Source organism: Ananas comosus, linkage group 1, assembly GCF_001540865.1.
Source record: "Ananas comosus cultivar F153 linkage group 1, ASM154086v1, whole genome shotgun sequence".
NCBI lineage: Eukaryota > Viridiplantae > Streptophyta > Magnoliopsida > Poales > Bromeliaceae > Ananas > Ananas comosus.
The window spans coordinates 4,376,079-4,388,173 of record NC_033621.1 but is presented as its reverse complement, the minus strand read 5'-3'; the positions used below and the strand labels follow the sequence as shown (position 1 = coordinate 4,388,173).

The 12,095-nt window shown below is 35.3% G+C and overlaps 1 protein-coding gene across 1 annotated transcript; it reads right to left on the bottom strand.

Moving 5' to 3' along the window:
- LOC109717785 (glutamine synthetase nodule isozyme) lies at positions 3,057 to 7,222 on the bottom strand. The gene is made up of 13 exons (XM_020243700.1): positions 7,056 to 7,222; positions 5,868 to 5,907; positions 5,682 to 5,785; positions 5,537 to 5,585; positions 5,292 to 5,398; positions 5,067 to 5,154; positions 4,572 to 4,700; positions 4,373 to 4,447; positions 4,230 to 4,283; positions 4,097 to 4,134; positions 3,846 to 4,005; positions 3,502 to 3,562; positions 3,057 to 3,411 (listed from the first exon to the last, which is right to left on the bottom strand). Exons 1-13 carry the CDS (start codon positions 7,127 to 7,129, stop codon positions 3,317 to 3,319), a joined length of 1,074 nt encoding a protein of 357 aa, XP_020099289.1. The 5' UTR covers positions 7,130 to 7,222; the 3' UTR covers positions 3,057 to 3,316.

Below are 12,095 nucleotides of genomic sequence, written 5' to 3'. Positions count from 1 at the left end.
TTTCATATTACATCAATTACAAAAAGTTGGGCTATTTACTAACTATTAACTATTGGGTAAATAAAATAATATAAAAAGAAACACTTAGGATTTTGGTGCTCCTAAAAATTTATTTTTATTTGGTGCTCCCCCAAACTTAGGCAAGAAATAAAGAATCACACTATTTTTTTTTTTTTTTTGAGGAATAGGTAGCACGCTATCTGCTTCATTCATTGAAAAAGTGAACTAGGCTACAGAGGTGAGGCAACACGGGCCTCGAAAGAGTTAAAAAAAAGAAAAAAAAAAGAAAAAAAAAGAGAAAGAATCCTAGCGATTACAGTGGTGCAAATTTAATGACAGATAGTATTTCCATTGATCCGTCAACAGTTTAATCTTATGCATACCCAGCAATGGGTCTGGATTGACCGATCTGAAGATCATACCGTTTCTAGCTTCCCAGATGATCCACCAACGAGCTATTAAACCGGTTGGTCCCAAAAGTGGAGATGGCGAGTCCCTTTTATTTATCCATCTATTCCAAACGATAGTCACGTCATCACCCAAGTCCCTTGTCTGTGCATTCTCCAATGCCATAAGCTATCAACTATGGTTTAAGCTTTCTGATACACTTAATAAAATTTATCTGAATATTTGTAAATTAAGAACACAGGAAATTTCATTGCCATAAGCTATCAACTATGGCTTATCTGGACCCTGTCCTTTTATGCCAAAGTGCCACACACACACACACACACACACACACACACACACACACCTCACTAATGACAAGTAAAAACAAGCAAAGGCTTGTCCTTTACTGCACAAAAGTAATGGATTCATAGACATTATTATTATTATTATTATTATTATTATTATTATTGTATAGGCCCTATCTTATTCTTCCACTTGGTAAAGTGGCAATAAAGCAGCTTTGTCTATTGGGTTTTCATGTCTCAGCAGAGTTATTGGAAGAGGTGTCAGTGGCATAGATCTTAGCTACCATTTCCAACAGCCATTACTTTTGGTTCACTTTTTTGATAATCCTCCGTACTTTTAATTAAAAAAATTATTATAATTCAGCTCAAATTTAATAATCATAATAACAAACAAATATTACTATAAAATTTAAAAGTTTATATTTTAAATTCTAAAATACAAATATAAAATATAAAAATTCTAATTCTAATTCTAATATAAAGAAAGAGATAATACTATTATTTTTTATTTATAATTATCCACTTTAATTCTTATTCCATCTTATCTAACCAAACGCTATTTTCTTTACTTCCAGGCCATCCTATCTAACCAAACGCTATTTTATTTATTTCCAGGAATAACCTAATTTTCATCCAAACGCAAAATTGATATAATTCCCGCTTATATCTCAATTTATACCTATCCCTAGAATAGCCACTTTTTATTTATCCCCGAACCAAGCGATACCGAAGGGCATGTAGAGTTCATGATTGGAATAAGAATGAAAAATAAAATTAAATTATTTTGAAATAAAAAATAAAATAATGAATCGTCCAAAAATATTTGATTTATTATTGGAATAGAAATTGGAACGAGACTTCACGATTTTGAGAAGGGGTTTTGGTTAAGAGAGATGAAGGAGAGGAGAGAGAGGTGTTTATGTGAGAGAATTTTAGGTAATTTACTTTGGAATGGGTAATCCGGAGTTCGAAGTCAGATCGGCCAAAAATGGATTTAGTCTTTTCCCATTCCTGAGTGGAATAGGAATAATCGGCATTCAATTCATGTAAAACAAACAACAATTATCGAAATCGACGAATTCCATTCCGACTACACAGTCTAAAATAGATAAATCAAACATGCCCTAATAAGAATATACGATTTCTTAACAATCTTCCAGACAAAATGTCTTCGTAGGACTTTTTTCGAAAATAACCCTGTGAAATTTTATATTTGCCAAACTAATCCTATGAAATTTTTATTTGTAAAACTAACCCTCCTTTCGCCACGTGGGCGCCACGTCAGGGGTTCCTCAAAAAGACGGTGAATCGTTCACCGTCTTTGTAATTTTTGTTGTAAAAGCAGTGAATAGTTTACCGCCTTTAGAAGACGGTGAACCATTCACCGTCTTTAGTGCAAAATTTTCCTTTCCGTCCTTTCCCCTTTCCGCCTTCTCAAGTTCGCCGTTTCTGTGCCCTCAAGAAGACGGGGAACGATTCACCGTCTTATCAAGGACACCATATTATTGACAGCTCGACGACGACAGGGCTCTATTTTTATACAATTCTACATGATGCTCAGAATTTGAAGACGGTGAACCATTCACCGCCTTCACAACAAATATCAAAGACGGTGAAACGATTCACCGTCTTTTTGAGGAATCCCTGACGTGGCGCCCATGTGGCGAGAGGAGGGTTAGTTTCACAAATAAAAATTTTGCAGGGTTAGTTTGGTAAATATGAAATTTTACAGGATTATTTTCAAAAAAAGTCCGTCTTCGTAAGTTAGGAATAAATTTGCCATTCAAAATATAAAATATACAACATTACGAAAATATCACATGACCTCGAACCAAACGGCCCCTTATTTCTATTACCCAAAACAGAGGTTCTGTGTAAGGTTGGGAATAAGTACTGTACTGTCATTATAATTCCGATTTGGGGCTCGGGTAAAAGGAGTAATGCTTATCTAACCTTAATTAGGGAATATAACAACAAAAATGAGAATAAAGCATCTTGTGCCAAACTTTGTCAAGCTCCCACTAAACCACAGCCTTGGTTTATAAAAAGTGATGAGTAACACTCCTTGCTTTATCCTATAATGATCTCATAGTCACTGAACATTTATTTATGCAATTACTTGAAAAATTGTCATCTGAAAGATTATTACATATTATTATTCACAGTATACTGGATCTATTTTACCTCAGTTTCCCTGTTGCTGTAATGATGTCAGAAACATTTCTCCTATCTGAAAGATATGATCATAATATAAGATTAGTTGATAACCAAACATTTAGTTTTTTATTAACTAAGAATCTAACCAAAACCCCAAAACAAATTTAGTCCACTACCTATAAAAATTAAAGAGAGAGAGAGAGAGAGAGAGAAAGATATGTTTATTGCGGCCATTATTCAGAATACAAGTAGAATGAAAGGCGAGAGAATGAACTGCAAGTATCTGCCTTTCGACTCTTTCATATTTCACGACAAGGACACGTGAAAACTACTACAACAATGCCCGATCTAAAGACAACTAAACTAAGACAATAGATTTGCCAACATAGTCCGCATTGAGATGGATTCATCGAAAAATCCACAGAAAAAATAGTAAAATGAGTACTTCCAATCTCTCCTGCAATTTAAGTTGGTTTCCAGAGGATGGTAGTCTCAGCAATCATGGAAGTGACCACATAGGGATCCATATTCGACGCAGGCCTTCGGTCTTCGAAATAACCTAATGAAAACATCGAAACAAACCACGTAAGCCCAAGAAGTAAAGCCAAATAACGTAAAACAAAGTAGAATCAATTTGACGATTTCGTACCTTTTCCGTTCTTTTCGGTGTCTCGGCCGACCCTGATGGATGCACCACGGTTCGCAACGCCCTGAGAAAATGGGAGACGGTGGTTACGAGTGGATCAAAAAGAGGTTATTGTAGGACTAAGGGCTTCAAGAACTACTCTATGAGAAGGAATTTTTGCTGTGTCAAGAGAATTTGAACTTCTGGGGTTCGAAAGCAAAAGCTCTAATTTGAAACTACTGTCTGAAGCTATTACAATGATTATGCTTCTTTGAATAGATCTATTCAAACAACACTTCGGCAGAAGCTCTGACTAACCAAACAAGTGCAAGGAGAGAGAGAGTTTCGGAAAGAAAACGCGTATATACCCAAAGGAAGGTGTTAATGTCGGCGGTCTCATGGCGCCCGGTGAGGCGGCGCTCGTTCCCTTCGCCATAAGCAGCAATGTGCTCCTTGTGCCTCAGGCCGAGCTTCTCGATCGCCTTCTTAATCACTTCGTATCCTCCATCATCTCTCATAGACTTGGTGCTGAACTTGCAGAACAAAGTAAATCAGCAAAAAGTAGTACTTGCAAAGTTTAAATGTCCCAAGTATATACCCCTAGTTTCGACAGTCACACCTGTAATTTGTGTGAGCACCAGCTCCATTCCAATCTCCCTATTCGCATAAGTAAAAGCCATCAAATCAAATATAAAGACAAATACTGTGTTTAAAATAAGATGCGGAGAACAAAGAAAGAAAGAAATATTAACCTCAATTGGCTTCGGGTCGAAGCTAAGCACTACCCCCGCGATTTCGGTGATCCTCTGATAGTAGCAAAAATGACAATTTCAGTAAGAAACCAACTCTAAAATGTAAGTAATACATATATACACACACATATAAAGTAGCTAACCTCGAGAATGTATCGAGCGACCCACAGTTCATCGCCCGCGGAAATCCCGACAGCAGGGCCAACTTGGAATTCCCACTATACGAAGAAACAAAAGTACAAGCAATCAGAAAGCCCTGTTACATTACATGTATCTATTCAATTTTCTCAGAGAGAGAAGAAGAAGAGTAACCCAGAAACATAAGTCAAGTCAAGTCCTCACCTGTCCTGGCATGACTTCTCCGTTGATGCCGCTGATGTTGATCCCGGCATACAGACAGGCCTTGTAGTGCGAATCTACGATGTCGCGCCCGAAAGATTTGTCCGCACCAGCGGAGCAGTAATAAGGACCCTATTTTTCACATATCCATACATTTTTAGAGCAAGCACATAAGAACAAATAGGCCGAAAAAACACCCTCCTTATCTCCTGATCGGATTCTGTAGAGTGAATACTACTATTTCAATTCGTAACCAACCTGAAAAATCTTCATACAACGCAATAAACATCCAATTTTCAACATCGTAGTATTATGCATATTAGCGTAAATTAGAAAGGATTTTTTTGGTTCGTTCTATTCCGAAGTAACTATTACTCAAAGTTGAATCAATCAAATTATTAAAGTTTATACGTGCAAGAATAAAAAAAAGAGAACAATGTAAGTGCATTAATAAGATCAAAAAGCGGCGTAAATATATGTATATATATGTATGTATACCTGAGGACCAGGGTATCCACCAAGAGGCCATCCAAGAGGCCACTTAACATCTTTCTGAAGGAGAGTGTACTCCTGCTCAATTCCATACCTGTTTCAGATTTAATAAAAAAAAAAAAAAAAAAAGCACAAAAAACCAGTTAATAGAAATGCAAAATTCACCGAAAATTATCAACAAGAAAAAGTTTGAAGCTTTAAAGGCATATAAATAATTTAAAGAAGCAATACCAGGGAACTTCAGCAGCAACATCAGGGTGGCTAAATATCTTAGCTGCATTGTATCTCTTGTTCGTCGGGATCGGGTCGCCCGCCGGTGTATAACAATCACACATGACCTATATGAAATTATGAATAAAAAACCAAAAAAAAAAAAACTAAATTCATCATAAAAACTGATATAAATTCATGATTTAAAACTTGTGGATATAAATAAATTTGAATAGAAGAGAAAAGAAAAGAAGAAGAGTACTCACAAGAATGTTGTTCCCTCTCCTGAATGGATCCTTAAAAATGGCTTGGGGACTTAAAAACATAACAAAAGTGAATGATACAAAGCTCAATGAATCAATTATAGTAAATATATATAGATATTTAAGCAATTAAGAGAAGAACACATACTATAGGATCACTTCACTATCCTCTCCGGGAGCTTGGCCCGTGCTCGAGCCGTCGTAGTTCCACTTCGGGAGCTTGCTCGGATCGGTGACAGGTCCCGGAAGTGTCTGATAACAAAAGAATTGTGATTAAATATATCGAATTTATGAGATTTTAATTAAAAATTAGAACATAAAGCAAAGTATGTACCCTTGCTTTGCTCCTGATGTCCATGCCAGATCCTCCAATCCTATAAAGTATGATGAGATACTACTATTATGTTTTTTGTTTTGTTTTTTTTTAAAATTTGTGAGCTTCATACAATACTACAGTAAAGAGAGAGTAAAAGAGACACAATAGAAAAGGAAATTAAGAGATTGATCCCTTTTTTTTAGATAAAGGGAACCTCAAAAGGGAAAAAATAAAAAATAAAAAGTAAAAAAGCAGTAGTAGAACACTAAAAGGAACTTCAGGAATCAAAATTAACAAAAAAAAAAAAGAAAAGAAAAGGGATCACATAGGACAAATCTAAAGAAAAATTTTGATTGGAGGGAGTAAGCATCTAATCTAACAACACAAAGCAGTGATGAATCTATAATCTTGGAGCCTTAAAACATAAGAGGTTAAAAAAAAAAATAAAATGGAGAGCACTATGAATAAGGAAAGCAATTTAATACAACTAAATAAAGGCACAGATACCACAAACAACAATAAAACCAAACCCAACTCATAAAAAGAAACTGGAAAAATGGGAAAAACCCAATAATACAAGAACATATTGAGCACCCCAAAAGAAAGAAAGAAGAAAAAAAGAAAAAAGAAAAAAAGAAACAGTGTGTTAACCAACAAAAGCAAAGCATAGAAGAGAAGAAAAAAGAACATCTTGTATAAGAGAAAAGCATAGAAGAAAAATCTACAAAAAAACAAAACCCAGCAATAAAAATCAATAATAACACCACCAAAACATATATATATATATATATATATATATATATATATTTATATATATATATATATATATATATATATATATATATATAGGATCAAGCATGAAGAAGATGAGAACAAGTAAGTACCACATACCCATTTGCTAAAACTCTACAACACATAAACCCAACAAATAAATAAAAATTTAAGTCCGACCAAACAGAGAAAAAATTCAAAAAAAAAAAAAAAACAGAGGCATGAACATTGAAGAAAAGTGTTAAGTTCCATAGCAAACTCAGAGAGAGAGAAAGAGAGAGAGAGAGAAGAGAGAGACAGATAAAGAATAAGACCACCAAAACAGAGAAAAAATTTCAAAAAAAGAAACAGAGGATTAAACATGAAGAAAAGTGTTAAGTTCCATAGCAAACAGAGAGAGAGAGAGAGAGAGAGAGAGAGAGAGAGAGAACTAACCATATGTACTCAGCAATGATCTTATCAGTGTGATCAGAGAGGTTGAGGTTGAGGAGATCTGTGAGGAGAGCCATGGTGGTAGAGAGAGAGAGAGAGAGAGAGAGAGAGAATGTGAGATCTAAGAGAGAGAGAGAACTATAAAGAGAGAGTGATGATGAGATGATGATAGAGAGGAGAATATGGCCTTTTAAAAGGAGAGATTAGAGGTGGTGATGGATTGCTTATAATAAAATAATAACAATAACTGAATATTTTATATATTTTTATATATTTTTATTTATGTATATATCTATATTATATTCAGATATATATAATATAATAATATACTAATATATCTATATTATATATAAAAATAAATATTTTAAATCTCGGTCTATCGTGGAACCTATATTTTTGGTGAAAAATAAAGATAAGAGAGATAGATTCCCTCTGTTTCACTTGGTGTCAATTTGATATTTTACTTATAGGATGATTTTTTATTTATATTTCTATATCATATATTTATTATTAGCATAAAATTTTACTTGTTAAATAATATATCTCACTAAATTATATAAATGATAAAAACGCTCAAAATTTATATAAACTATGGACCCACTTTGATTGGATTGTTATTTAATTTTTCAACTTATTTAATTTGAGTTAGACTTTGTTTGTTTGGGATTGTGAGAAATTTCAAAAAAATTGTATTACTTGCGGTGAAAAGGTATGATAAAAAAATATTTTGTTTATTACATTCCGCATATCGCGATGAGTCGGTTACGAGCATCAGATAAGTCCCAATACCAAACTAAGCCCTAGTTATCGATATTTTGACTATAAAATTAAATGCATTGTTGAAGTTTTTAACTAACTTAAATTTTAAAATCAAAGTATATAAGGTACCGGCTCAAATCAGATAAATCGAATTGTTAGGTAGAAAAATCAAAATTTTAAAATGTTTGAATAGTTGAACCAGAAAAACTGAAAATTTTCGTAAGTTTTGTAGCGGTTTTTTTTATAAAAATTTATGTTTTAGAAAATTAATTAACTATTGTACTTTATTATTTAATTTTAACCGTACAGATCATCGTACTCTTTTTGTAAAAATATTTTATTTATTTATTTATTTATTTACTAAAAAATAAAAAGAAATTTGGTCAAGAGAGAAGTTGGTGGGGAGCCGGTTTTCTTGAAAATCCGGGCTCGGGTTTCAACTTTCAAGACCGGGGACTGCCGGTACCAACCCACTTGCACCGGCTCGGCCGGTCAAAAATGTGTTGTAGAGGTAGAGCTTTGAATTTCGGGTAATTTGCACGTTTGGTCCTCAAACTATGGCGCGCCCAACACTTTGGTCCTCAAATTTTAATTTAGTATAATTTTTTGACTTAAAATTATTATAATTACAATTAAGCCTATGACTCAATTTAGTTGACCGAATATTAACATATCGCTAATTTTTCATATTGTTGCAGCATTACTAATCATATCGCTGCTATATTATTTTTACATTAGCGATAAATCAATATTTAGTTAACTAAATTAATTAGGTTATAGTTAGAACAATTCTGAATGTTGGAGCTAGAAGTATAAAGAAAAATTAAAAATTTGAGGTCAAAGCGCCGCATGCTTCATAGTTTGAGGACTAAACATGCAATTTACCCCTGAATTTAAAAAGAAAAGTTTGTTATGGAGTTAAAAAAAGGTAAAATATTATTTTTGTAAAAAAAATTTAAAAAATATTAAAAAGTGAAAACTTATCTAGATATCCAAATTGTTCAGATATTCAAAAAAAAAAACTGAATAGGGATTCAGATATCTAAAATTTAACATAATAATATTCATTAAATAATAAAATAAAGAAGATAAATAAATATATTTTACAATGTTTTTTAAAATAGATCTAAATCAAACAGATTAAACCATCCAATCAATAATCTATATCTATATCTATACTATATATAAAAGCGTATAGGAATTCCGACAATGACAGACGGAATCTAAAAAGGAATAAAATATCCTGCACATAATTATTAGGGTGGCAATCTCGGTTAGAACCTAATAAAGAACCTAATAAACAAACGAATGGTTATGATTAATATGTTAAAAATATCTCAAATAAAAATAAACGGTTATGATTAATCTGTAATCATCAAAAATCAAAAAGTATATAAAAATGTTCGATGTATATAAAAAAAAAAACACATAGGATATTGTAAATATTTTCTAATAAAATATAATATATTAATTTATAAATATAGTTTTTATTATAAAATTTTGGATTTATATAATGTACACATTTATATTGGTTTGAAATATATTATAATAATTAATTGTTACGTGCATTTGCACGTACATTCAACTAGTAAAATATAAAAGCGTATAGAAATTCCGATAATAACAGACGGAATTTAAAAAGAAATAAAATAATATTTCATAAGAATGGTTATGATTAATTTGTTAAAAATATTTCAAATAAAAACGAACGGTTATGATCAATTTATTAAACCTCTACTATATATAAAAATCTATTTTCTACTATACTATTAATCGTACCAAATCGTTGGTGCTATTTGGTTTTCGGTTCATGGATGAAAAATATGCGGTTAAAATGATAATAGTTCTCTAGGGTTGAGCAGGTGGTTGGTTGAATAGTATAATCTAACGAATGAAAATAATTAAAAAAATAGATCTAACGACGAAAAATTTGATAGTACAAAGTTCCTAGTGTTATTGATAGTATAGCAGCCGAACTCGTAATAATATATAACATAATTTTGCAGCGGATTAGGGGATGGTATTTCGTCCCCGCTACGCCTCAGCGAATGGAGAGATTTCTCTCTCGTCCCAATCCCCGCGAGGACAAAATCATTTGTATTCCCGTCTGTTGCGCTGCCTAAAGTCCCGACCCTTGACCAGGTCAGATATCCTCCTCGGGAAGAGCGCCAGGATGATGAGCGGCTGCGGATGATGACACTCGAAGTTTGCGCCCACAGAGGATCAAGCGATTAGGCCGATGAAGGATCGAATCAGCCGGGTTCGAAAATCTTCACAGTACGTCCGCTTCGGCAGGATGAGCCGAATAAACAGGGGAAGCCTATATCTCGGCTGAGGGATGAGCCAAATGGCTAGAACAACACGAGATCTGATCGGCAGGAAGAGCCGAAATGACTTTCTATTAATAAAAAGAGAGTGATGCCCGGAGGGCAGACAAACTCCGAGGTGTACAAGGGAGTGATGCCCGGAGGGCAGACAGACTCCGAGGTGTTTACAATGAAGTGATGCCCGGAGGGCAGACAGACTCCAAGGAGGCTAAGTTACAGGAACTACTCCTAGGAAAAGCGATAAATGCAGAAAAGAAAGATGCAGGAAAATAAATGTGGTCTTTTGTGCGCAGGGGCGAAGACCTGTTTTCAGGGTACTACAGGCCTATTTATAGATTTGCCCTTGCGTTCATTTGTTGTTATTGCACGATCGGCCATCTTCTCCGGATTTGGAAAATCACGTTCGGCCGATTGGAACCGCCGTTTGGAACCGCTCATAACCGCTTGCGGTTGCCACGTTTTTGAACAACTGCGGCTCATATCTCTTATCGCATTTCTTCCGTGCTCCCGGTCCAACATTTCGAATCCTGAACATGGATATGAACTCGGTGTGCCAACTGTCCGCGCCGGATTGGTCCAACAATTGCCCTCTCGGCAGCTTTCGAAGCGACTCTTCGGTAGCAGGCGCCATCTTCGATTTCCTATTGCCGAAAGCAAGCTTGATCCGAGGCGTGTTTCTCAGTCGAATCAAAATCTGCAGCGATTCGTGACACTATTTTACGGTTTTAACCTTGGCCGTTGATTCTCTTCTCCACGGCCTTGATCACATTCTCAATTTTGTCTCATATGCGGCATTAATTAGGTCATCTTAATTACCGCCGTCCATTCATCATTATAGCCGACCTCGGAACTCATAACTGGTGTGACGGGTGGCCTTTTCTTTCTTCCTAAGTTTCTTTTTGTCTTTTCATCTTCTTCTCCTCTTTGTCTTTTACGTTCTTCTTCGTATATTTTTCGCTTCCAACAATGGCGCTTCTTCCACCATTGCCTACTCGTCCTTCGCTGGATTATACTTTGCTCAAACCATATCTTTCTTCGGACCCTACTCGGCTCATTTTGGGGCCTTCTTTTACCCAGGATCCAAATCCTGAGGACTTCCCTTTTTCTAGTGAAGGTCTTCCGTTACTGGCTAATGCTATTCATCTGCATTCTTGGTACCCCTCGGCATCGACAGGAAGAAGTCTTAGGACTTGGCCGAGTACTTCAGATGCGTATTTGTCTTGGCTGGCTCGAATCGAATCTGCTTATGGTGATTTTTGGAAAGAGATCGGAATTTTCGAAGCCATCCAATTATCTAAGAAACCTCCCGTGGCTGATCACCTTCTATTAGCCTCAGCTCTCTGTTTTTGGTCCCCTGCCTCCAACATTTTTCTTTTCAGAGGAGGCCCTCTTACTCCAACTCTTTTCGATGTTGCCGCCATCGTAGGTTTACGCCCCCATGGCGTCACTCTCTCCATGGCCTACAATCCTGATGGCGTGTCTGATTTTGAGGCCCACCTTGATCTCAATGATTTGGCCTACTCTAAATTTCTTAAGAAATTTGCTGGTGAACCTTCTACTCCGGTCACCAGAAAAGAGCACACAGCGTTCCTCTTATATTGGCTGTGCCATAATCTTTTCTGTACTCGTTCGCAGAAAATTAATCGAGATTTTGTTCCAATCGCCGTTGGTTTAGCTAACGGCGATAAATTGGCCTTGGGGCCATATTTCCTTGCTTTTGTCTATAGAGAGATTTTTGATTCCGTTAAGCCGTCACCCTCTGAGGATGGTGTAACCATTAGCTCAGGCTGCGGCGTCTTCTGGTTTTTGCAGATGTTTTTGCAAATTTATTTTCGAAAATTGTGTAAAGAACCTCTAAACATAGATTCAGTTGCCCATTTTGACTCCTACGGGCTTGCTCTTGGTTGTCCTCCACCATTGACATCGGGACATCCTCTTGATTTTCTTACTTATTTCT